This window comes from Palaemon carinicauda, chromosome 3, assembly GCF_036898095.1.
Source record: "Palaemon carinicauda isolate YSFRI2023 chromosome 3, ASM3689809v2, whole genome shotgun sequence".
NCBI lineage: Eukaryota > Metazoa > Arthropoda > Malacostraca > Decapoda > Palaemonidae > Palaemon > Palaemon carinicauda.
In genome coordinates, this window is record NC_090727.1 from 147,670,236 (window position 1) to 147,697,539 (window position 27,304).

Here is a 27,304-nt window from a genome sequence, read left to right on the forward strand (position 1 = left end):
TATACATAACATACTATGTGCACAAACATACATACATACTGTAAGTGTATAAAATACCTAAAAAAGAGACATTATCCCTCAACATCCCTAAGTTACTGTACCTTATACATACAAATACCTGTACCCTATACAGTACTTAAGTGTACCTACCATACACTTATACAGTACAGTACTGTACAAGTAGACAATAAGTAACGCATATAACAACTATTTACCTTTATTCCTGTGGTTGGCCTGTAAACTGCCATTAGAAGTCTACCTTACATTTTCTAGACTTGAAATACAATAAAAAAAAAGGTACAAAACTATCCAAAAAGGAGAAGCACTGAAATCCCAAATCCATATCATATACAAAAATGGCAAACTAATGCTAAATTGACATCTAATGCACTACTCAACGGCATTAGTTGATCACTACATCGGCAATAGTTCGATATATCAACAAACCAAACTTCATAACTCGAAATCGAGTTACAAGGATTTTTTCAAGTACCTTGTGACAACACATTCATAATGGCAAATCATCTAAACTCAAGAGAACCCTAACCTGAGGACCTACTTAAATGACGGGAACTGTGAACATAAGTTGTCTTAGTGAGCATCTAGAGATGACATAAATCAATATGAAGTATTAAAACTTGTCTCGGGTAACTTATTTGATTATCTTACCAAAATGATATTTTAATTATAAAATAAATTTTTGAATATACTTACCCGGTGAATATATAATAGCTGCAACTCTGTTGCTCGACAGACAAAAAACAGTAAAAACTCGCCAGCGATCGCTATACAGGTTGCGGGTGTGCCCACCAGCGCCAACTGTCGGCCAGATACCACTCTCTCGATGTAAACAAAGACTCAATTTCTTCTCATCCCACTGCGTCTCTATTGGGGAGGAAGGGAGGGTCGTTTAATTTATATATTCACCGGGTAAGTATATTCAAAAATTTATTTTATGATTAAAATATCATTTTTAAATATTTAACTTAGCCGGTGAATATATAATAGCTGATTCACACCCAGGGTGGTGGGTAGAGACCAGTTAAATATGTTTACATCGTATAAGCTAAGAGTTTTTTATTTCATTTTGACAGTTATCAATATAACAAAACCAAAATAAATAGGTACCTGGTAAGGAAGTCGACTTAGACGATTACTCTGCCTTGTAAGTACGTCTTCCTTACGGAGCCCCGCGATCCTCTTAGGATGCTGACAGACCCCCAGGAGCTGAAGTATCAAGGGCTGCAACCCATACAACAGGACCTCATCAAATCCCTAATCTGGGCGCTCTCAAGAAATGACTTTGACCACCCGCCAAATCAACCAGGATGCGAAAGGCTTCTTAGCCTTCCGGACAACCCATAAAAACATTAAAACATTTCAAGAGACAGATTAAAAGGATATGGAATTAGGGAATTGTAGTGGTTGAGCCCTCACCCACTACTGCACTCGCTGCTACGAATGGTCCCAGTGTGTAGCAGTTCTCGTAAAGAGACTGGACATCTTTTAAGTAACATGACGCGAACACTGACTTGCTTCTCCAATAGGTTGCGTCCATGATACTTTGCAGAGATCTATTTTGCTTAAAGGCCACGGAAGTTGCTACAGCTCTAACCTCGTGCGTCTTAACCTTAAGCAAAGATCGGTCTTCCTCACTCAAGTGTGAATGAGCTTCTCGTATTAACAATCTGATAAAATATGACAAAGCATTCTTTGACATAGGCAAGGATGGTTTCTTAACCGAACACCATAACGCTTCAGACAGGCCTCGTAAAGGTTTAGTACGAGCTAAGTAGAACTTAAGAGCTCTAACAGGGCATAAGACTCTTTCTAGTTCATTGCCTACGATCTCCGATAAGCTGGGAATATCGAAAGATTTAGGCCAAGGACGAGAAGTTAGCTCATTTTTGGCTAGAAAACCAAGTTGCAGAGAACAAGTGGCTTTTTCTGACGAAAATCCGATGTTCTTGCTGAAGGCATGAATCTCACTGACTCTTTTAGCTGAGGCTAAGCATACCAGGAAAAGAGTCTTAAGAGTGAGATCTTTCAGGGAGGCTGACTGTAAAGGCTCAAACCTGTCTGACATGAGGAATCTTAGGACTACGTCTAAATTCCACCCAGGAGTAGCCAAACGACGCTCCTTAGTGGTCTCGAAAGACTTAAGGAGGTCTTGCAGATCTTTATTGTTGGAAAGATCTAAGCCTCTATGCCGGAAGACCGATGCCAACATGCTTCTGTAGCCCTTGATAGTGGGAGCTGAAAGGGATCGTCCTTTTCTCAGGTATAAGAGAAAAACAGCTATTTGGGCTACAGAGGTACTGGTCGAGGATACAGAAACTGACTTGCACCAGTCTCGGAAGACTTCCCACTTCAATTGGTAGACTCTAATGGTAGAAGCTCTCCTTGCTCTAGCAATCGCACTGGCTGCCTCCTTCGAAAAGCCTCTAGCTCTCGAGAGTCTTTCGATAGTCTGAAGGCAGTCAGACGAAGAGCGTGGAGGCTTTGGTGTACCTTCTTTACGTGTGGCTGACGTAGAAGGTCTACTCTTAGAGGAAGACTTCTGGGAACGTCTACTAACCATCGAAGTACCTCGGTGAACCATTCTCTCGCGGGCCAGAGGGGAGCAACTAACGTCAACCTTGTCCCTTCGTGAGAGGCGAACTTCTGCAGTACCTTGTTGACAATCTTGAATGGTGGGAATGCGTAAAGATCCAGATGTGACCAATCTAGGAGGAAGGCATCTATATGTATTGCTGCTGGGTCCGGGACTGGAGAGCAATAGATTGGAAGCCTCTTGGTCAGCGAGGTTGCAAAGAGATCTATGGTGGGTTGACCCCAAGTCGCCCAAAGTCTCTTGCACACATCCTTGTGGAGGGTCCATTCGATTGGAATTACTTGACCTTTCCGACTGAGACAATCTGCTAGGACGTTCAAGTCGCCCTGGATGAACCTTGTTACTAGGGAGATGCCTCGATCTTTTGACCAGATGAGCAGGTCCCTTGCGACTTCGTACAAAGTCAGTGAGTGGGTACCTCCCTGTTTGTAAATGTACGCCAAGGCCGTGGTGTTGTCCGAGTTTACCTCCACCACCTTGCCTCGAAGGAGATTCTCGAAGCTTATCAAGGCCAGATGAACCACCAAAAGCTCCTTGCTGTTGATATGCATGCTCCTCTGACTCGAGTTCCACAGACCTGAGCATTCCCGACCGTCCAGCGTCGCGCCCCAGCCCAAGTCCGATGCGTCCGAGAAGAGAACGTGGTTGGGTATCTGAACTGCCAGGGGAAGACCCTCTCGTAGGCTGATATTGTCCTTCCACCAAGTCAGACAAGACTTTATCTTTTCGGAAATCGGGATCGAGACCGCCTCTAGCGTCTTGTCCTTTTTCCAGTGAAAAGCCAGATGGAATTGAAGAGGACGGAGGTGTAGCCTTCCTAGCGAGACAAATTGCTCCAGGGATGACAGCGTCCCTACCAGACTCATCCACAGCCTGACTGAGCAGCGTTCTTTCTTCAGCATCTTCTGGATGGAGAGCAGGGCTTGATCTATTCTGGGGGCCGACGGAAAAGCCCGAAAAACTTGACTGTGAATCTCCATCCCTAAATACAGAATAGTTTGGGATGGGACCAGCTGTGACTTTTCCAAATTGACTAGGAGTCCCAATTCCTTGGCCAGATCTAGAGTCCAATTAAGATCCTTCAGACAGCGATGACTGGAAGAGGCTCTGAGAAGCCCGTCGTCCAAGTACAGGGAGGCTCTGATCTCCGATAGCTCGAAACTGGTACCCCACATTCCTGTAAACAAACCTCAGAAACGGTTGGGAATCCGGGTGTATAGGAATGTGGAAGTATGCCTCCTGAAGGTCGAGAGAGACCATCCAGTCGCCTTCCATAAATGCTGTCAAGACAGCCTGGTAGACTTCATCGTGAAGTTTGTCTTGACAATGAACACATTGAGCGCACTTGCCTCTTACGTACTCCTGCAGTGAACATGGCTGCCAAATCATGGAGCCATCCCTGAGGGACTTGTCCCTGCAGAGAACGTGGCTGTCAGATCATTGGAGCCATCCCTGAAAGCCTTGTTTATGCATAACATAATTGTACAGCAAAACTTCAAAGGCTCGAAAACAGCTGTGAAGTTGACCTGTAAAATCTTGGAGCGTCTCCTGGCCAGGCGCCAGGGAGAGTCTACGAGATTTGAGAAGTCTATCTGGGCAGAGGCAGGAACTCCCAAGCCGAGAACTTCTCTCGTGTCATATCAGACTCTCGCTCTATAAGCCAGTTTAAAAGAAGGGAAAGCAAAGGCTGTATCCCCCAAACTCCTCCTGGTGATAAACCAGTCGCCTAGCAAACGTAAAGCTCTCTAGGAGAGCGAGAGAGCACTAGCTTATAAAACAACGGCTTCGAAGTAGCTAGGCCTAGTGTAAGCTCTGACGTTTAGGCGAACGAGGAGCAGCAGTTACAAAAAGATCCGGACAAAGATCCTTAAAAATCAGCATGATTTATTTAAAGTCCATAGAGGGCTAAGCAGCTTTAGGCTCCTCTCCGTCTGACAGAGTCCTCAAGGGAATATCAGTAGGAGGGGGAACAGCAACTTCCTCATCTAAAGGAACCTTGTCCGATAATAGCCGAGTCTCAAGCAAAGGAGAGACCTACCGTGGTGGCAATGCTTTACAAGCAGAGTCCACACGCACTGGTGCATTAGTAGCGGACCAGGACGCAACGTCATGTAACTGCTTGACAGTCTGTGAACTGTCAACAACAACAGGTGCGAGAGACCAGGACGCAACGTCATGTAACTGCTTGACAGTCTGTGAACTGTCAACAACAACAGGTGCGTGAGGACGCACAGCGTCCACTCGAGACTGCTTTGACCGCCTAGACTGAGCAGTCAAAACAACTCTAGAATGCGGAGGCGTCAAAACAAGTCAACTCCGATTGTTAGCGAACGTCCTGAACGTCAACAGGAGCATCAGCAAGTGGCCTAACGTCCAAATGTGGCTGAAAATCCACACGAGACTGCATCGAGTGTGGTTCTAAACAACCTGACTGACGTGACTTAGCTACGCCAACGTCAACAGGACGCACAAAGGAACGTTAGGTTGGCTGAAAGCCAGGATCTCGATGAGATAAACGGCTAGGCTCAACGGACTAATCGGCAGAATAGTCTTCCATAAGGGAGGCAAGCTTATTCTGCATGTCTTGCCGTACAACCCATTTAGGATCAACGGAAATGGTTGCGGTAAGAGACGAGGGTAACGTCTGTGACCGCAACACTTTGCCAACAAAAAGACTCTCGGAGTCTGTGTTACGCTTTTGTTAGGCGGCGAGCAGTTATCCGATGACTGCATAGGGTCAGAGCTGTCCTAATGGCTGCAACCAGGACGCTGGACCTGTCCTGAAAGGACTGACTTTCGCTTAAGGGCCTCGAAACCTTGTTTCAGGTTTCTTATGCGAAAAGCCTTCGGATGACGAGGAGAAAATTGTCTCTCTCGCCTTATGGTAGGGGAGATCTTGGTAAGATACACCCGATACCATAGAGGGAAACGTCTGTTCGCTGATCAAGGCCTCTCGAACCCATAAGTCGTACGACATTACTTCTCCCCTGGGCTTGGGAGCTTGCAAGAGGTCCCGGACTAGGTGAACGACAGGCACGAACAGACGAACCCTCGGACGCAACACTGTAACACTTTGCGCAATATCACTTTATCACTACGATTTTCTGTTTTGCACTTATTTCACTGAAATCGAAACTTTCACTGATTTCTACCTGAAGCACGCAATTCTACCCTCATCAAAAGGTAGTAAATGCGAAATCAGTCGTATAATGCAAGCACATTAATACCAGCAAAAAAACAGTAAACATCTTTTAAGATAAAAAAATTCAGTGGTTGGGGAAGAGAATAAACACTTCATTCAAAACTACGTTTTCAATCTCTCACCGTACATTGCCTAGGGACGAGAATAAAACTAAAAACGTTTTATCCTTTCTCCCCGTACAGAGACTAGGGACGAGAGTAACTCGAGAACAACGTTACCCGCTTGAACGGAACGTTTTCTCTCCTCTCTCTCCCTCCGTCTCTATCTCTCTCTCTCTCTCTCTCTCTCTTGATTTCGCACCTAAAAGAGGAGCCCAATTACGTTTCGTCAAAAAAACATGTTATTTGACCAAAGGAAAAAACTGAAAGGTTTTTCAATTAAAAAGTTCCTTTAAAATAGAATTTAAAACATTTAAGCTTTGAAAGAAGAATGAACAAAACGTCAGAATCGATTTACTCTTTCTGCAAAGTGAAACCGTGATACTCTCTCTCTCTATCGTAACGATAGAGCGCAAACTGCGTAGCATAAATAAACTAAACGTTAGTTCATCTTTGAAAAGAGTACGAAGACTATTCAAAGAAAATCTTTCATAAAATATTTATTAAAAATATTCATTTAAAAAGTTTTAAATCATTAGCTCTTTAAAAGCTATTTACGATTGAAAGGGCTCAACGTTGTTTAACTTCGGTTTCCAAGTTAGGACCGCCTACTCTCAGGAAAGGTCGCATATAAACAAAACATTAAAATTTATTTTTTATGTTTATTATAAATGGAAAGTTAATCGAAGAGGCCTAATAAAGGCGGTGAGATATAAAATATATAGAAGAAAATCTATAATTAATTTATAACGTGATAAGATAATTACTAAAAGCCTAAACACACTTCCGTCTAAGGGAAGGGTCGGCCATTTAAAAGTCAAAGAAAGTCCATACTCTCTTTGTCACCAAAAATTAAATCTATCTAAAATGAGTTCAAGATTTAAGATGAAGATAAAACACCTGCACTGCGAAAGCTCAAACCAAAATGAAGTACTTCACCAAATATGTTGAGAAAACTCCAGGTTCTACAGCGAGTAAAAGTACGTCTTGTCGACACGTCGACAGAGAAGAAATTGAGTCTTTGTTTACATCGAGAGAGTGGTATCTGGCCGACAGTTGGCGCTGGTGGGCACACCCGCAACCTGTATAGCGATCGCTGGCGAGTTTTTACTGTTTTTTGTCTGTCGAGCAACAGAGTTGCAGCTATTATATATTCACCGGCTAAGTTAAATATTTAAAAATAAGTTTTTGAATACTTTAAGCCTCTGTAAGTGAGAAACTCATTCGGAAGAAAATAAACTATCATTACGTTACAATATCTTTGCGGCCAAGAAAAATACACAAGGTAACATTCTGCATTGGTCCTGACTCATCACAAATTAAAACAGTGAACTTCCAGCTTCCCAAAGTTGTACAAATAATAATCTTTATTAAATATTCACAATATAATAAAGGTATAAAAAAAGTTAGAAATAATACCTTAATTCTTCAAAACTTAAGTGGATTTACCCTATTTTAAACAAACAACGTAAAAAGGTAAAGATGTTACTGAACGTTAAATTACTAAAGTCTAATCAAAGCAGTCAACTAACATCTGACATAACTTCAAAAGAAAAGAATGTGAGTGAACAACATTCCCCCATACACATAAACACAACACTGCAACTGCAAGTCAATATATGTTTAAGTTACACAAAGCAAGAAAAAATTTGAATCACATTGAAATACATTAGTTGAAAATAAAGTACAGTACTGTACAGAAAACCAATTTGAATCAGCAAAATAAAGTCTTATCTAAACAACAGTGATAAGAAAACTGAAAAGCTGAAAGCAATAGGTTGTATCATCAACTAGTTAATTTTCATCAACCAGTAGATGACGTGGTGGTTTCCAGAAGGGGAGTTATTTTTCAAGGGGGAGAGAACAGGAAATTTTTATTTTGGGATAGATGCTGAAACAGCTTTGAGCAGAGGCAATATGATCATCGGGCGAGTATAAAATTAATATATGGTAATTCAAGAGAAACTAAAAAATAACATTCTCAATGTTTCAACTGTAAAGTATTCAAAATTATATTTAAAAGAATATGTGCATGTGATTCAATGCAAATACAGTGCATAAACAGCTAAACCACAGAGAAATTGAGCTTACCTAAAACATTTGGAATGAAGTCATAACCAATGCCTTCAACTTCGTATTGAGTAACATCAGTCTTGTTTAGCTCCTCAGGTACTGCTAAGATTGAACCATGTGGATCTACTCCAACGATTTTGCAGTCAGGGAGCTAAAAATTGGAAAGAGAATTAAAATCAGAATCAGCATGTGACTTCATAAAACAAGAATCTACCTACGCCTGCAATAGATTAAAATATACCTTGTAAAGTATTGCACTGTACATCTTAGAAGGAAATTTTGGTGCTACTTTAGTGTGACGTCTACTGCACTTTAGTGTGAGATTTACCTCCAGTTAGCACTTTAGCGTGAGGTCTACCTCCCGTGAGCACTAAAGTTGACGGCTACCGCTGTTTAATCCTAACCTAACCTAACCTAACGGTATTCTTTTATATGAGCGGGGAGAGCGGGAGCGACAGGTCACACGGTAGACCTCAGGTTTCACGTGAGTAGGCTACATATGGCGGTAGACCTCACGCTAAAGTGGCACCAAAATTTTAAAATGTGATGGCCCACATAATGTACATACTTTACTACTGTACATGGTACTAAGTAGGAGCCCTTTATTTCTTGATAATTATCAACCCTAGAGCAAATCAAATTGTAAAAAAATGGTATGAGTCTTCCTGTCTATAAAATGAAGACTGGTCCACAAAACCTACAAGAGTAAGTAGCTTTTCAGATCAAGGAGAGCATTACTTGCATTTACAGATTTCTGGTGGAGAAGGTATTTTATTAAAAAATGTATAGAGTTTAGAAAAGAATTATTTCTTAAACAAGGGAGGTTAAGGGTACCTTGCTGTTTTAATTTCATATGGATGGATAAGGTGCAGAAAACACTCAGGCAAGTATGTGATGTAATTGAATAGCTAGTAAATGAAGTGAGAAATAGATGACGTTTGTAGATGAGTGTTGATTAATGCCTACAAAAAGAATGTGAATTGAGTGACTGAAATATTTTCAAGCATTTGTAAGAGGAGAAAGACAAAAAAAAAAATATTGGGGGTGTATTGAAAGCCAATAAATGAAGTGATGATATCCATGGATGAAAGAAACATCAATTATCTCACTCATAGATATGGATATTTGAGCGTAAATTATTTTACTTATTCACAGGTGTCTGGTAGTAGATTTAGATTATTCACAGGCATATGAGGGAAAATTATTCAACTTTTTTACAGATATCTGAGAGTACATTACTTTAGCTTTTTTTTTGCAGATATCAAAAGGTAAATACTGTAATTTAGCTTTTTCACAGATATCCAATGGTAAATTCTCTAGCTTTTTCACAGATATCCAAGGGTAAATTAATAAGCTTATTCAGATATCTGAGGGTAAATTATTTGTCTTACTCATAGGTATTTAATCGTAAATATCAGGGATGACAGTCGATCTTGAGATAGGGAGCTCAATAGTGTGCGAGATTTGAGAGGTGCTTATATCTCTCTGAACATGTGGAAAAAATATTAATAATATAGACAATAAATTGAACTGTGCAATGTGAGAGGATATTCAAACGAATCCCATGGATATGAAATGTTGTTGAGGGAGAAATGAAGAAATATGAAGTTTCAAAGAAGTAACTTGTAATATATGTTGAATATATTACAAAAAAATTTTCTATTTTTTAATAAAACTTAATGGAATAAAAATGTTGAGTGTAAATTGAATTACACAAATTATGTTTTAAAGAATGACTATAATAACTTCATGAAACAAAATATACATTACTTTAAACAATGAACATATGGCAAAATGTTGATGCCATTGGCTAGCTCTTGCTTTCCTTCATATGAATCATAATGCAAATACTGTAGTGAATGTAAAATTTTCTCTGAACATACTAAATAATGAGATATAATCATGAAAAGAACCAAATTAAAAGTTCTGTGATTAGGTAAATTATATACAATGGTAATAAGATGCATAACCACTCTTTGTTAGCGTGCATAAAATATAGTCTAACATCGTAAAGTCCACTTTGAGACTAGAAATTTAAGAAAATGCTTTATCTCCTACCAAGAACTAATGACAAAACAAAGGAATCGAAACAACGACTCACCCTTTCTTTTATCTTCCTTGCAGTGCCAGTGATGGTGCCACCAGTTCCGGCGCCAGAAACAAACATGTCGATATTACCATTGGTTTGTTGGAGGATCTCTTCCGCTGTGCCTTCATAATGAGCCATGGGGTTGCCAGGATTTTTGTACTGGTAAAATAATAGAAAAAATATTAGCATGAGAGAGAGAGAGAGAGAGAGAGAGAGAGAGAGAGAGAGAGAGAGAGAGAGAGAGAGAGAGAGAGACTCTCTCTCTTATATAGTGCAAGTTTTCTAATGTATCAATATAAACAAAATTAAAAAATGGATGCTAAAATTAAGAACGTTTCATGAATATCACAGCACAGATAAACTCATATCTCTAACTTCTTGATCTCAGAGAGAGAGAGAGAGAGAGAGAGAGAGAGAGAGAGAGAGAGAGAGAGAGAGAGAGAGAGAGAGAGAGAGAGGACTTACCTGATCAAGAATAATTGCACCAGGGATCTCTTTTTCAAGTCTCTTAGCCACCGAAATGTGAGACTCAGGGGAGTCCCAGGATGCAGAGGTAGGCGTTCTTACAATCTCAGCCCCCAAAGCTCTCAGGACATCCACCTTTTCATTACTCATCTTCTCTGGCATCACAATAATGCTCCTATAACCCTTCACTGCTCCACAAAGGGCAAGACCAATACCTGAAGTATAAAATATCAATGTAAATGAGACTAAAAATAAAAACATAGTTATTTACTATTAAAATCTATTTTGTAAATTAGCAAATGGACATTCTAAGTACAGTACAGTACAGTACTTTTATCCCTTCAGTCTGACAATACTATTCAATACTCTCTCTCCAAAAGCAAACACTTTAATATTGTAAATAGAGTAAAAGTATCCTACCATCTTACTTGAACAGTAAGAAAAATCTGATACTGTTTATGCTTTCATACTTTTTTAAATTGTGGTATCAAATACATCATGAATTACTAATCACACATAGTAGGCCATATACTGCATATGCAGCGGCTTCAACTTAACAAGATGTCGATGATCAAATGAACAGTGACCTTACTGTAATACAAACTCCTGATAACCAAAAGAATATTTTTGGGCTCAAGCCATGGCGTCCTGATGGAAGGTTCCTTTTTGGTAGCTTCCTTGGGTATATAACTACTAGATATTCCCAGAGAATTTAACCACAGGTTATCACAGAATTCTAACTTCTGGAGCGAGTATCCTAAAGGTTTCCCTTTAAGACATCGTATATCAACAGGGGACGCATGTATTAACGCGCCACATAGCTATCTGCACCCCACATAAAGTTAACACTTCGATGTGTAGGGGCGGAGAGTAGCTGGGGAGCCGTTCCACAGCTAATCTCGTCCGTGGCTACTTTTGGTACTCGAGACGTAAACAAACGGGCGCCATTGCTAAATGACGTCACGTCCGTCCTCATCCTTCGCTTAGTAGCTTGCCTTACTAGACGGATTTTTCCCTGTGCGTATCTTATCGACTTGCATCTTAGCCATGTCTCTACCCTCGGCCTCGCCTTCTTCTGGAAAGTTGAGTACAAGGTTCCAGTATTGTTTAAATAAGCTCTGACCGTAAAGTAACTTTTACTTTTCGAGATATTTTATGTTTTGTGGCAGAGCTGTGCTACTACCGGACCCGCCATTTTATGGCGTCGCTGTTGTTTTGCATGCCTTATTTAGCTAGCCTCAACAGCGTTTTCCAGCCTCATTAACTAATCGATACTATTAGTTATTTAGTCTTCATAGCTAGGAACTTTATATATCGTGTTTTGACGCTCTTTTATTGGTCATCGACTGACCCCATACCAGTTCGCTAGTCTAGCCCCTAGGCCAGAGTGCCTATCATCAGTGTTCATGCATGATATATTTCAGTGATCCTAGGTTTAGTTATAAAGATAGTGGCATTATTTTTGGGCTCAAGCCATGGCGTCCTGATGGAAGGTTCCTGTTTGGTAGCTTCCTTGGGTATAAGACTACTAAGATATTCCCAGAGAATTTAACCACAGGTTATCACAGAATTCTAACTTCTGGAGCGAGTATCTCAAAGGTTTCCCTTTAAGACATCGTAATACAACAGGGGACACGCATGTCTGAACGTGCCACATAGCTATCTTCACCCCGAACAGAGTTAATGCTTCGGTGTGTAAGGACTGAGAATAGCTGGGAGCCGTTCCACAGCTAATCTCACTCGTGGCCACTACTGATACTCGAGACGTAAACAAACGGACGCCATTGCTCTGATGACGTCACGCCCGTCTTCATCCTTTGTTTAGTAGCTGTCCTACTTAGACGGATTTTCCCTGTGTTATCTTTATCGCTTTGCATCTTCGCTATGTCGTTACCTTCAGCCTCGCCTTCTTCTGGAAAGTTGAGTACAAGGTTCCAGTATTGTTTAATTAAGCTCTGGCCGTAAAGTAAATATTACTTTTCGAAATAATTGATGTTTTGTGGCAGAGCTGTGCCTCTACCGGACCCGCCATTTTATGGCGTCGTTGTTGTTATGCATGTCTTATTTAGTTAGCCACAACAACGTTTCCGGCATTATATATACTAATCGAATACATTAGTTTATTTAGTCTTCATAGCTAGGAACTTTTATATCGTGTTTAGACGCTTTTTATCGGTCATCGATTGACCTCTTACCAGTCGGCTACTATAGCCCCCAGGCCAGGAGCCTACATACAAGTGTTCATGCATGATTTATTAGTGATCCTAGACTAAGTTATGAAGATAGTGGCATTATTATTTTACAATACTTTTGACAGTGATGCAAATGTTTTCGCCTTCAGGGACCATATAGGGGATAGGCTAGTCAGTGATTCTTTCTAGCCTAACCTAATATTAGGACCCCTATATGCTTCCTTCATCCCCTGCCTTGGCATTCCCTCTATTTAGCCTTGATCCCTTTTCTGAGTAAAGGGATTAATTGTCTAATAGAGTATATATCGCCTCTCTGTCCTCCCTAAAGGAATGAACCCCCTTTAGGGCTGCGTCTGAGAGTGAGGTTAGGCTAGCCTACCTCTATGGCTAGGATAGTCTATGACTTTCCTGCGATAGCGATATGTCTTCTTCCTTGCCTAGTTCAGGACTTTTAGCCCTGTTCTAGGTCGGGTTAGGAAGGTTTCTCTGTTCCATGCTGAAACTGTACTCTTGCACCGTTTTAGCCGATCAGCCTGATCTTAGGTTAGGGAGTGTCCTCCCTTCCCTTAGTGGCCGCTCTGGTACAGAAACCCTTCCTGGGAAGACTTCTCTCTTCTCCCTCCCCACCTATCTCTTGTATAGCCTAGCCTATGCTTAGGTTAGTTTATACTCATCTGTCCCCTGTCCTACAACTCCTCCTTAGGGTGGAAGAGTAGGGCTACCCGAGCTTCCTTGTGCAGTCCACTCTGGTACATATACCTTCATAGTGTCCTATAAGGTTAGTTGCTAGTATAGCTCTGCATATGGGAGTCCCCCCCCCCTCCTCTTGGGTGTTCCCTAGCCCTCCCTTGGGCTACCTAGCTCCCGGTCCCTAGTGACCCCTGCTCATGGATGTTAGAGCCTGCCTCTATCATGGGTACACCCCCTCAGGGAGGGGGAGGGATGTCTGGAACCCTGACGGTACTTCCTGCATCCCTTCCCCCCTCCCCCTGTCTCTCTATCTATCCGGGTGCCGGTCTCTTGCCGCCTCTACTGTCGGCAATACCTGCCTCCTACTTGGTGACTTCCCTACCCTTGCCGCCAGCCCCCCGTGTACCGAGGGACTGCCGGCTGCCGCCGGCTACTACCGGCGGCTCTCCTACTCCTATCTAATCGTCCGCTTGCCGGTCGATCACCGGAGTGCCGGCATATACTGCCGGCAACCCGATACTGCCTTTACCATCCTTATCCCAGTCACCAACCTGGCATCCTCCGACTGCCGGAGCCGCCGCTTCCTTCCGGCGTGCCGCCGTTGTGCCGGCGGCCGCCATCCTGGTATTTAACTGACTTTTGAAAATTGTCTGTTCTAATGCCAGAATCTATGCTGGAGCGAGCTCCGGCATGCCGGCGGCTTGCCGGATGCCCCGGAGGCGTCAAGAATACTTGCACCCCCTTACTGTAGCTATCTTAAGACTAGGATAGCCCTATATCGCAAACAGATAAGCTGCTTCTGCTATTAAGATCAGTACCTAGTACTGCTCTATTAGTGATCATGCTGTCTCTTTGCATTCTTCTAATTCCAGCATGCTATGTGCATCGTAGCACGGCTGGTTGCCAGAAGCAGTTACCCTTTAATGAGGCCTTCTGGCTCTTAACTGGGAACCGAATGAATTCGATCCCAATCTTGTCCTTGGTTTTCCATGGAGTTCCAAAATACTGGGAATTCTAGGAAACTATATCCAATGATCTCGGTCATTTGGATTATCCAAGGACCAAGCTTATGGTAACCAGCCGGGCGAGATGCATGGAGCATGTTCTCCTTTACTGTTTTCATTCTTCTATGCATCACACCTTCTTTAAGTTAAAATTAATGATTAATATTAACTTAGTTTAAGAGCCATTCTTATGACTCCCCCATACTCATTTTCTCTTTCTTCCACAGGAGGAGCAGATGAAGTGTGACTTCGCCTTCTGCGCTGTGAAACGCCCGCAGTTTTACGGGCATACGGCTTGCAGGACTCACGCCCCTTGTGCAGACAAGAAAGGGGATTTGAAGTTTTGGAATCCACTGGATTGTACGGTCTGCCAGGCCCACCTAGTTGAGGCCTTCCATAACCCTCCCTCAGCGGAGGTTAGAGACATTTCTCGTGAAAAGCTGCGCAAGTGGGTGCGTGGCTTTCAGAAAAATGCTACTGGACCGTACCTGGCCACCGAAGAACTGAGGTCCCTGTTGTTCCCTAAGGCCTCCCCTGACTCAGTGGTACCAAAAGATGCGATCCCCACTGTCCAAATTACGGTGGAACCTGATGTGGTCATGGCTCAGTCTATGCACGAGTGTCGTTTAGATTCCGAGGATGATGAACAGATCTCAGACGTCTCGGAAGACACGGAGAAGACGCTTATGGCTCAAGGAGCCGAAGAGGACGAAGATAAGGTGGAATACACCGAGTCGGAGCTTGGAGCTGCTTCCTCGTCCATCCCTCCTCCTACTCCTACACCGACGGAAATGTCCATTCCGTCTACCTCCTCGACTCCGGATCCTTCTTCTTCTACCCAAGAACTGATCCGGCTGATTAGAGCCGTCATGGACGACAGGCTGAAGGAGAACCAGGAGTCCATCAGGTCGATGATTGGATCCAGAGAACCGAAGAAGATTTCGGTCAAGGATCTCCCCGCTTGCTCTCATGCCAACCCGTGGAGGTATGCAGAGCATATGGTTATTGCGACCGGCAGGATCTTTGTTAGTGACAAGATCGGCACGGTCCCGTTGGAAGATGTGGAGTTCTTCCCAAGCTTTGAGGCCTACCCGGACTGTTACGTCCGGCTTCGTTCCGAACCTGCCTCGAAGGAAGAGACCGAACCTAAAGAAGAGATAGTGTTCGATCTCACAAAGGCCCAGGCTATGCTAGCCTCCGCATTTAAGAGTAGGGGCTTTACCTGCTCTAAGCTTCCGGCTTTGAGCAAGAAGCATCCTACGTATGTTGCACCTGACACTGCGGTTCTTCCTTTCTTGGAAAAGGCCTTAGCTGCATGCCTTAAAGCGGCGGAAGAAGGGAAACCCTGCCCTGCACTGGAGGAGTGCAGACCCTTCTCCATCGTGACTCCCCCTGACGCTCGACACTGGAAAGATGTTCAGCATACTTTCGTCGTGGGAAGGCTCGATCCTGACGTCGCCGGACGTCAGTTTAATGAAGACCTCCCTAAGCTCAACGATCACCTCCTTCGCCGGGAACAAGACACGAAGGAGAGGCTTGCGGCATCTCTTTCTCATCAGGTCCAACTGGAAGTGATGGCCTGTGACACTAGAGTACCAGATCACTACATGGTACTCTCCAAATCCCACTTACTGACAGTAATGAAGGACTTGTACCACTTCATAAAGGCTCGAAGAGCCTGTCGTGAATTCGTGTTTGCCGGTGCCACCGTGAAACACGAATCCCGGAGGCTGATTTCCTCCAACATCTGGGGAAAGCACCTGTTTCCTTCTGACCTTGTCAAGGAAATAACTGACAGAGCCGCCACGGAGAATAGGAACCTTCTCCACAAGTGGGGCATGTCCAGAAAAAGGAAACCCTCTCAGGACGATGGACCTCAGCCTAAGAGGAAACCTCAAAAGCCAAAACCCCAGCAACGTCAGCAACGACGTCAGTTTCCGGGACCCGCTACCTCCCAAGTGGTTGCCCAACCACAACAGACCTTTCAATTGGTCCCCCAACCGGTGTTGTCACAGTCACCGGTCTTCACCCCTGCCTTTGAGCAACCATCCACTACCTTTCATGCCAAAGGTAGAGGCTCGTTCAGGGGTGCAAGCAGAGACGCATCTCGCCGTCCCTCCAGAGGTAGAGGAGGAAAGGGAGCTAGCGGCCGAGGCAACAAGTCCTCGGGACACCAGAAGCAATGAAGTGCTTCCGGTGGGAGGAAGACTCCGCCAATTCCAGGATCGTTGGACCTTCGATCCCTGGGCACACAGCATCATCAAGAACGGTCTAGGCTGGAGTTGGACGCAACCACCCCCAATCTTCCAGCAGTTCTTCCAGCAATCGACCCCCCTTCTGGAAGAATATGTTCTAGACCTCTTGAACAAGAAGGTGATAAGGAAGGTAAAGTCCACCAGGTTCCAAGGGAGACTGTTTTGCGTTCCCAAGAAGGACTCAGACAAACTCAGAGTCATTCTGGACTTATCCCCCCTCAACAAGTTCATAGAGAACAACAAATTCAAGATGCTGACGCTTCAACAAATAAGGACCCTTCTGCCTCAAGGTTCCTACACGGTCTCTATAGACCTGGCGGATGCCTATTGGCACATTCCAATGAACCATCACGCTTCCTCCTACCTAGGATTTCGACTCCAAAGGAAAAGCTACGCCTTCCGGGCCATGCCATTCGGCCTCAATGTGGCCCCTCGGATCTTCACAAAACTGGCGGATGCCATAGTACAACAGCTCCGCCTAAGAAACGTCCAGGTGATGGCCTACCTCGACGATTGGCTAGTCTGGGCTCCATCGCCCGAAGAGTGTGCAAAGTCTTGCAACGAAGTTACCCAGTACCTAGAACACCTGGGATTCAAGATCAACGAGAAGAAATCTCGCCTCTCTCCAGCTCAGAAGTTTCAGTGGTTGGGAATCCACTGGAATCTTCAGTCACACCGCCTTTCCATCCCCCAGAAGAAAAGGAAGGAAATAGCAGGGTCTGTCAAGCGACTACTGAAATCCAAACGCATTTCAAGACGACAGCAGGAACGAGTTCTAGGCTCTCTACAATTCGCCTCAGTGACAAACCCAGTGCTTCGTGCACAGCTAAAGGATGCCGCGGGAGTCTGGAGACGCTCGGCATCCATCGCTCGAAGAGACCTCAAGAGACGGCTTCCAAACAGACTTCGACGCCTCCTAAAGCCGTGGTCGGAAGCAAAGGCCCTGAAAAGGTCCATTCCTCTCCAACACCCTCCTCCATCACTCAACATCCACACGGATGCCTCACTGGAAGGCTGGGGAGGTCACTCCCACCTGAAACAGGCTCAAGGTACCTGGTCTCCACTATTCAAGACGTTCCACATAAACATCTTGGAGGCCATGGCGGTCCTTCTAACTCTGAAGAAGTTATCCCCGCCGCCCTCGATCCACATCCGTCTAACCCTAGACAACTCGGTGGTAGTTCGTTGTCTCAATCGCCAAGGCTCAAGATCGCCCCAGATAAATCAGGTGCTTCTCCCAATCTTCCGTCTGGCGGAGAAGAAGAAGTGGCACCTGTCTGCAGTTCACCTACAAGGATTCCGCAATGTGACAGCGGATGCTCTATCTCGGACAAACCCGATAGAGTCGGAATGGTCTCTAGACGCAAGATCGTTCTCCTTCATCTCTCACCAAGTCCCAGAACTTCAGATAGATCTCTTTGCAACGAGCGACAACAATCAACTTCCTCTGTACGTAGCCCCGTACGAGGACCCCAAAGCAGAAGCGGTGGACGCCATGTCACTGGACTGGAACAGGTGGTCCAAGATATACCTGTTCCCTCCCACCAACCTTCTGTTGAAAGTCCTCTCCAAACTGAGAACCTTCAAAGGGACAGCGGCCCTAGTGGCTCCCAAGTGGCCCCGGAGCAACTGGTACCCCCTGGTCCTGGAGCTGCAGCCCAAGCTGATCCCTCTCCCGGGCCCAGTTCTCTCTCAACAAGTACAGAAGTCGACTGTCTTCGCTTCATCATCGAAAATCAAGGACCTTCATCTCATGATTTTCTCTCCCTTGCCGCAAAGAAGAGGTTTGGGATCTCGAAGAAAAGTCTAGACTTCCTAGAGGAATACAAGACCGAATCCACGAGACGGCAATATGAATCATCCTGGAGGAAATGGGTCTCCTTTGTCAAGGCAAAAAATCCTAAAGAAATCACCATTGATTTCTGTATGTCCTTCTTCATTCACCTTCATGGACAAGGATTAGCAGCCAATACGATTTCAACCTGCAAATCGGCCTTGGCTAGACCAATTCTATATGCTTTCCAAATTGATCTGTCCAACGACATCTTTAACAAATTACCAAAAGCATGTGCTCGCCTACGTCCAGCACCCCCTCCGAAACCGATCTCCTGGTCACTAGACAAGGTACTCCATTTCGCCTCCAACTTGGACAACGATTCATGCCCCCTCAAGGATCTGACTCAGAAAGTTATATTCTTATTTGCTCTCGCTTCGGGAGCTCGAGTCAGCGAAATAGTGGCATTATCAAGAGAAGAGGGACACATCCTGTTTACCGATTCAGGAGAAGTGACCCTCTCCCCTAATCCGACGTTTCTCGCTAAAAACGAATTACCCACCAAAAGATGGGGCCCTTGGAGAATATGCCCCCTGAAGGAGGATGTCTCTCTATGTCCAGTAGAGAGTCTCAAGGTCTATCTTCGCAGAACTTCGAACTTTGGTGGAGGCCAACTCTTCAAAGGAGAAACATCGGGCAGCGACTTGTCACTGAAACAATTAAGAGCGAAAATCACCTACTTCATTCGCAGAGCGGATCCGAACAGTACACCCGCTGGTCATGATCCTAGAAAAGTGGCATCTTCTCTGAACTTCTTTCAGAGCATGGACTTTGAAAGCCTTAAGAACTTTACGGGCTGGAAGTCCTCGCGAGTTTTCTTTAAACATTATGCGAAACAAGTGCACGAAGTCAAACATTTTGTGGTAGCCGCAGGTAGTGTTATGAAACCTGCACCTAACTCTGCGTAGAACAGTGAGTTACTTGGGACTCTAACTCTTCGGGTGCCTATGTTGACCCTCGAGCGATTCATAGTGATGTCAAAAAACACTTAGTGCTTTTATAACTGTTCTTATCCCAGGTGAAATGTCATAGTGTCACACAAGTGCCGCATGCCTTGAGCATGATGTGTTGTTTAAAGACTTGCGTTCCTCGAGAACGAGTACCTACTAATCCTGAAATTCCTTTTCAGATTCAAGAGCAAGCCTTTATTTCTATGTACATTATTATTACTGTAAATGAACTTTACTTTTGCTGTAAATTATTTAATTTCTGCATTGTGAAATAAAATTTCTATTTTATTACTTATGCGTCTCTTTCAGCTCCTACCTACTATGAAATACATACTGTCATAGTTTTATTTATTCCTCCTTTCTTATGGTCATGAAGAATTTAAGATGTCTAATCCTAAATTATATTCACCCTGTCTCAGTAAGGTTCCTACACGAAAACTTACTTCTGATAACCAAGAGATGAACTCTATACACAGTGCCCAACCACCACTGGTCTAATTCAGAATGTTCCTATACAAATATCAAACCATTCTGCTTCATCTCTAAGTTCTTCAAGTTCTTCTGTCAGGATGAATAGCCCTTCAATACCACTTTGACGTCGGCATAGCCCATGGGAACTTCCTACCAAAGGGGGGCAGGATACTCCGTTCCTATGGTTCTTTACCTAAGATTACTTTGCTGTTTTGTCAATGCTAGGCACTTAACACTGGGGAAAAATCTACCACGATACATTGATTCTCTGGTACTCTTCCATCAGGACGCCATGGCTTGAGCCCAAAAAAACGGATTTTGAGCGAAGCGAAAAATCTATTTTTGGGTGAGATAGCCATGGCGTCCTGATGGACCCTCCCTACTACTTCGTCCAGTTTTGTTCCCACCCTACACAATTGTATCATGGTGATGGGCAGCAACTGGCTTCAGGATGAAGACGGGCGTGACGTCATCAGAGCAATGGCGTCCGTTTGTTTACGTCTCGAGTATCAGTAGTGGCCACGAGTGAGATTAGCTGTGGAACGGCTCCCAGCTATTCTCAGTCCTTACACACCGAAGCATTTAACTCTGTTCGGGGTGAAGATAGCTATGTGGCACGTTCAGACATGCGTGTCCCCTGTTGTATTACGATGTCTTAAAGGGAAACCTTTGAGATACTCGCTCCAGAAGTTAGAATTCTGTGATAACCTGTGGTTAAATTCTCTGGGAATATCTTAGTAGTCTTATACCCAAGGAAGCTACCAAACAGGAACCTTCCATCAGGACGCCATGGCTATCTCACCCAAAAATAGATTTTTCGCTTCGCTCAAAATCGTTTTTATGATACTGTTTACTGTGATGCAAGTGTTTTCGCCTTCAGGGGACCATATAGGGGATAGGTTTGACAGTGTGCCTCTCTAACCTAACCTAATTGTAGGCCCCCTATATGCTCCCTTCACCCCCTTGCCTTAAGGCATTCCCTCTGCGTAGCCTTGCTCCCCCTACCACGTAAGGGATCAAGCTCATACCAGAGTACTTATCGCCTTCTCTGTCCTCCCTAAGGGAATGATCCTCCCTTAGGGCTGCGTCCGAGAATGAGGAACGGCCTGCCCTTCCTCTATTGCTGAGGCTAGGCTTCCTGACCTCCCTGCAATGCGATACATCTTCCATCCTTCCTAGTTCAGGGTGTAACATCCCTGCTCTAGGTTAGGCTTGGGGGGAGTTAGTTCTGTGCCTTGCTGAAACGGTACCCATGCACCGTTCTCAGACAGGCTGCCTAACCTTAGGCTAGGGAGCGTCCTCCCTTCCTTGGTGGCCGCTTTGGTACAGAGCCTCTCCTATAGAAGACCCTTCTTCTTCTCCCCTCCCCACCTATCTCTTGTATGGCCTAGCCTATACTTAGGTTAGTCTATACCCATCTGTCCCCCTGTCCTACAACTCCTCCTTAGGGTGGAGTGATAGGGCTACCTTGAGTCCCTGTGTGCAGTCCGCTCTGGTACATATACCCTTCATAGTGTCCTATGGGGGTTAGCCACTGGATGCGTTTTGTCCGCAGGGGTTCTCCCCCTCTTGGGTGTTCCCTAGCCCTCCCTTGGGCTACCCTGGCTCCCGCCCGCCTGCGGCCCTGCCACTGGATGATAGGGCTAGCCTCTATCATGGGTACACCCATTCAGATGGGATGTCTTGGGGTCCGTGTCCGTACCCCTACGTCCCTCCTTCTGTCTCTTTCACTGTCCTGGTGCCGGTCCCTTGCCGCCTCCTCTGTCGGTGATACCCACCTCCCACCCTTGGTGACACATTCCTTGCCCCCTGGGCCGTCAGTCCTCCGTGTGCCGGGGGGACTGCCGCCTCCCATCGGCGTACAGCCGATGGCCTTCCCTCATACCTCATAGCTTTCGGTCATCCGTCCATCGGTCCAGCCCCCGGAGTGCCGGCAGTCCGGTTCTGCTATAGCCCTTCCTTGTCCCTGTCACCAAGCCGTTGTGCCGGCGGCCGCCATCCTGGCATTACTTCTGACTTTTATATTTGTCTTCCCTAATGCCAGAAACTCTGCTGGAGCGGCCTCCGGCGTGCCGTCGGTCTGCCGGAGCCTTCCGGAGGCGTCAAAGCGACTTGCACCCCTTCTCCTAGCTATCATCTCATGCTGATAGCCCTACATTGCAACCAGATGGTTTGACTACATAAATAGATAGGTATTGTCTTACCGTTCTATTAATAACCATGCTGTCTTCTTGCATATCACAAATTTCCAGCATGGTGTGTGTATCTTAGCACGGCTGGTTGCCGGAAACCGTTACCCTATGGGATCGTCTACATTCCAATTCTATGGTCTGAGTGGCCTCAGTCCCAGTTTTTATATCCTTGGCAATTCCTACTAGAATTCCCCTGCCTCCCTGGCAATCTATGAAGAATTCTGCCCTGTGCCCTTGGTCACAAACAAATTGCCTATGGATAAGGTTACGGTAACCAGCCGGGCGGGTTACACGGAGTATGTGTCTATCTCCTTCATTTCCGCCCACTCTCAAAAACATCACATTGTTTATATCACTTAAAATTAAGTTAAAGATTAATCCTTTAATATTTAACTTTAGAATATAAGTCATTCTTATGTCTCCCCCATACTCATGTTCTCTTTCTCTTACAGGAGGAGTACGTGAAGTGCGATCACGGCTTCTGTGCAGTGAAGCGCCCGCACTTCTACGGGCACACGGCGTGTAGGACCCACGCCCCTTGCGCCAACAAGAAAGGCGATCTGAAGTTTTGGGACCCGCCGAACTGTACAGTCTGCAAGGACCGCCTGGTCGAGGCGTTCAATAATCCTCCCTCAGCGGAGGTTAGGGACGCTTCTCGAGAGAAGCTACGCAAATGGGTGCGTGGCTTCCAGAAGAACGCCACTGGACCATACCTTGCCACTGAAGACTTGAGGGCCTTGCTTTTCCCGAAGGCATCCCCAGACTCTGTGGTCCCCAAGGATCAGATCCCCACCGTCCAGATAACGGTGGAACCCGATGTAGTCATGGCCCAGTCCATGCACGAGTGTCACCTGGATACCGACAATGCGGAACGTATGTCAGAAGTGTCGGAGACCACGGAGAGGAACTCATGGCCGAAGAACTGGACTATGAGGAAGACCAAGTGGAATACACCGAATCGGAGGCAGGAGGTCGCTCCGCCTTCCACCCCCGCCCCAACTCCTACACCGACGGATGTATCACTCCCGTCTACCTCCGCCACCCCGGACCCCATCCATCCAGCGCCCAGGAGATGTTCCGTATGCTCGAAGCTCTTATGGACAAGAAACTCCGTGAGACACACGAATACATCAGGACCATGGGAAGTTCAAAGGAGCCGAAAAGGATTTCGGGTTAAGGACCTCCCGGCATGTTCGGACGCCAACCCCTGGAGGTATGCCGAGCACATGCCTATCACAACGGGCAGGATCTTCGTCAGTGAGAAGGTCGGCTCGGTTGCCCTGGAAGAAGTGGAATTCTTCCCGAGTTTTGAGGCTTATCCGGACTGTTTACGTCCGACTTCGATCCGAACCTGCCTCTAAAGAAGAGACCGAACCAAAGGAGGTGATAGTGTTCGATCTCCCGAAGGCCCAGGCTATGCTGGCCAATGCTGTTAAAAGTAGGGGTTTTACCTGCTCAAAGCTTCCGGCGCTGAGCAAGAAGCACCCTACCTACGTCGCACCAGACGATGAGATCCTCCCCTTCATGGAAAAGGCCTTCGCTGCGGTACACAAGGCAGTGGAAGAAGGGAAACCTTGCCCTGCATTGGAGGAGTGCAGACCCTTCTCCCTGACTACTCCCCCCGATGTTCGACACTGGAAAGATGTCCAGCATACCTTCGTGGTGGGGAAACTAGAACCTGACGTTGCTGGACGTCAGTTTAACGAAGACCTCCCGAAACTTAATGACCATACTCCTTCCGTCGGGAACATGACACGAAGGAAAGGCTCGCCGCATCCATGTCCCTCCAGGTACAGCTCGATGTCATGGCCGGTGACACTAGAGTCCCCGATTACTACATGGTGCTCGCCAAAACGCATTTGGCGACTGTAGTTAAAGACCTGTACAGCTTCATGAAGGCTCGTAGAGCCTGTCGTGAATTCGTGTTCTTCAGTGCCACAGTGAGACACGAACCCCGGAGGCTGATTTCCTCCAACATCTGGGGTAAGCACCTCTTTCCCTCTGCCCTTGTGAAAGAGATCATCGACAAGGCCGCCACGGAGAACAGGAACCTTCTCCACAAGTGGGGCATGTCGAAGAAGAGGAAATCCTCTCAGGACAACGGCCCTCAACCTAAGAGGAAATCCTCCAAGCAGAAACCCCAGCAACGTCAACAGAGACGGCAGTTTCCGGGATCCGCTACTCCCCAAGTGGCAGCTCAGCCACAGCAGACCTTTCAGCTGGTCACCCAACCGGTCTTGTCACAGTCGCCGGTTTTCACCCCTGCTTTCGAGCAACAGACGACTACCTTTCGTCCCAAAGGTAGAGGCTCAAACAGAGGTGCAGGCAGAGACGCATCTCGCCGTCCCTCCAGAGGCAGAGGAGGAAGGGGAGCTGGCGGCCGAGGCAGTAAACCCTCGGACACCAGAAGCAATGAAGTGCTTCCGGTGGGAGGAAGACTCCGCCAATTCCAGGATCGTTGGACCTTCGATCCCTGGGCACACAGCATCGTCAAGAAGGGTCTAGGCTGGAGTTGGACTCAACCACCCCAACCTTCCAGCAATTCTTCCAACAATCAACCCCCCTTCTGGAAGAATATGTCCTAGATCTCTTGAACAAGAAGGTGATAAGGAGGGTAAAGTCAACCAGGTTCCAAGGGAGACTGTTTTGCGTCCCCAAGAAGGACTCCGACAAGCTCAGAGTCATTCTAGACTTATCCCCCCTCAACAAGTTCATAGCGAACAACAAGTTCAAGATGCTGACTCTTCAACAGATAAGGACCCTTCTGCCTCAAGGTTCCTACACGGTCTCCATAGACCTGGCAGATGCCTACTGGCACGTTCCAATGAACCACCACGCTTCCTCCTACCTAGGATTTCGACTCCAAAGGAAAAGCTACGCCTTCAGGGCCATGCCCTTCGGCCTCAACGTGGCCCCTCGGATCTTCACAAAGCTGGCGGACGCCATCGTTCAACAGCTATGCCTCCGAGACGTCCAGGTGATGGCCTACCTCGACGACTGGCTAGTCTGGGCTCCATCGCCCGAGGATTGTTTAAGATCCTGCAACAAAGTTACCCAGTTCCTAGAACACCTGGGATTTCAAGATAAACGCGAAGAAATCTCGCCTCTCTCCAGCTCAGAAGTTCCAATGGTTAGGAATCCAGTGGAACCTTCAGTCACACCGCCTTTCCATTCCCCAGAAGAAAAGGAAGGAAATAGCAGGGTCTGTCAAGCGACTGCTGAAATCCAAACGGATCTCAAGACGTCAGCAGGAACGAGTTCTAGGCTCTCTACAGTTCGCCTCAGTGACAAACCCAGTGCTACGTGCACAGCTAAAGGATGCTGCGGGAGTCTGGAGACGTTCCGCATCCATCGCTCGAAGAGACCTCAAGAGACGGCTCCCAAACAGACTTCGGCTGCTCCTAAAGCCGTGGTCAGAAGCAAAGGCCCTGAAAAGGTCCATCCCTCTTCAACACCCACCTCCATCACTCAACATCCACACGGACGCTTCGCTGGAGGGTTGGGGAGGTCACTCCCACCAAAAACAGGCTCAAGGAACATGGTCTCCCCTATTCAAGACGTTTTCACATCAACATCTTGGAGGCCATGGCGGTCCTTCTAACTCTGAAGAAACTCTCCCCGCCTCCCTCGATCCATATTCGTCTAACCCTAGACAACTCGGTGGTAGTTCGATGTCTCAATCGCCAAGGCTCAAGATCGCCCCAGATAAATCAGGTGCTTCTGACAATCTTCCGTCTGGCAGAGAAGAAGAAATGGCACCTGTCTGCAGTTCACCTACAAGGATTCCGCAACGTGACGGCGGAACGCTCTATCTCGGACAAGCCTGATAGAGTCGGAATGGTCTCTAGACGCAAGATCATTCTCCTTCATCTCTCACCAAGTCCCAGAACTTCAGATCGATCTCTTCGCAACGAGCGACAACAATCAACTTCCTCGATATGTGGCCCCGTACGAAGACCCCAAGGCAGAAGCAGTGGATGCCATGTCACTGGATTGGAACAGGTGGTCCAAGATCTACCTGTTCCCTCCACCAACCTTCTGCTGAAAGTCCTCTCCAAAACTGAGAGCCTTCAAAGGAACAGCAGCCCTAGTGGCTCCCAAGTGGCCTCGGAGCAACTGGTACCCCCTAGTCCTGGAGCTACAACCCACGCTGATCCCTCTCCCGGGCCCAGTTCTCTCCCAGCAAGTACAGAAGTCGACTGTCTTCGCTTCATCATTGAAAGTCAGGACCTTCATCTCATGATTTTCTCTCCCTAGCCGTGAAGAAAAGGTTCGGGATATCGAAGAAGAGTCTCGACTTCCTCGAGGAATACAAGACCGAATCCACACGACGGCAATACGAATCATCCTGGAGAAAATGGGTCTCATTCGTCAAGGCAAAAAATCCTACGGAAATCACCATCGATTTTTTGCATGTCCTTCTTCATTCACCTTCATGGACAAGGCTTGGCAGCCAACACGATTTCTACTTGCAAATCGGCCTTGACTAGACCACTAATGTACGCCTTCCAGATTGATCTGTCCAGCGGCATCTTCAATAAACTGCCGAAGGCATGCGCTCGTCTACGCCCAGCACCCCCACCAAAACCGATCTCCTGGTCCCTGGACAAGGTGCTCCATTTTGCCTCCAACTTGGACAATGATTCGTGCCCTTTCAAGGATCTGACTCAAAAAGTTATTTTTCTTTTTGCTCTTGCCTCAGGAGCCCGAGTCAGCGAAATAGTGGCATTATCAAGGGACGAGGGTCACATTCTGTTTACAGATTCAGGAGACCTTACCCTCTTCCCGGATCCGACGTTTCTCGCCAAAAACAAACTACCCACCAAAAGATGGGGCCCTTGGAGAATCTGCCCCCTGAAAGAAGATGCCTCTCTATGTCCAGTAGAGAGCCTCAAGGTCTATCTTCGTAGAACTTCTGACTTTGGTGGAGGCCAACTCTTCAAAGGAGAAACATCGGGGCAGCGACCTGTCACTGAAACAACTACGAGCGAAAATCACCTACTTCATTCGCAGAGCGGATCCTGACAGTACACCCGCAGGTCACGATCCTAGAAAAGTTGCATCGTCTCTGAATTTCTTTCAGAGTATGGATTTTGAAAGCCTTAAGAGTTTCACAGGCTGGAAATCCTCGCGTGTTTTCTTCAAACATTATGCGAAACAAGTGCATGAAGTCAA

At 46.1% G+C, this 27,304-nt stretch overlaps 1 protein-coding gene across 8 annotated transcripts in view; it reads right to left on the reverse strand.

Annotated features, from left to right (window-relative positions):
- Positions 1 to 27,304, reverse strand: part of Cbs (Cystathionine beta-synthase) — a 250,765-nt gene that overhangs the window by 51,259 nt on the left and 172,202 nt on the right. For all 8 annotated transcript variants that reach the window (XM_068370850.1, XM_068370848.1, XM_068370846.1 and 5 more), the window contains exons 5-7: positions 10,542 to 10,756; positions 10,089 to 10,235; positions 8,006 to 8,138 (exon numbers count right to left, since the gene is read on the reverse strand). In XM_068370850.1, the coding sequence (XP_068226951.1) occupies positions 8,006 to 8,138; positions 10,089 to 10,235; positions 10,542 to 10,756 (495 nt within the window). The remainder of the gene's footprint in view (positions 1 to 8,005; positions 8,139 to 10,088; positions 10,236 to 10,541; positions 10,757 to 27,304) is intronic.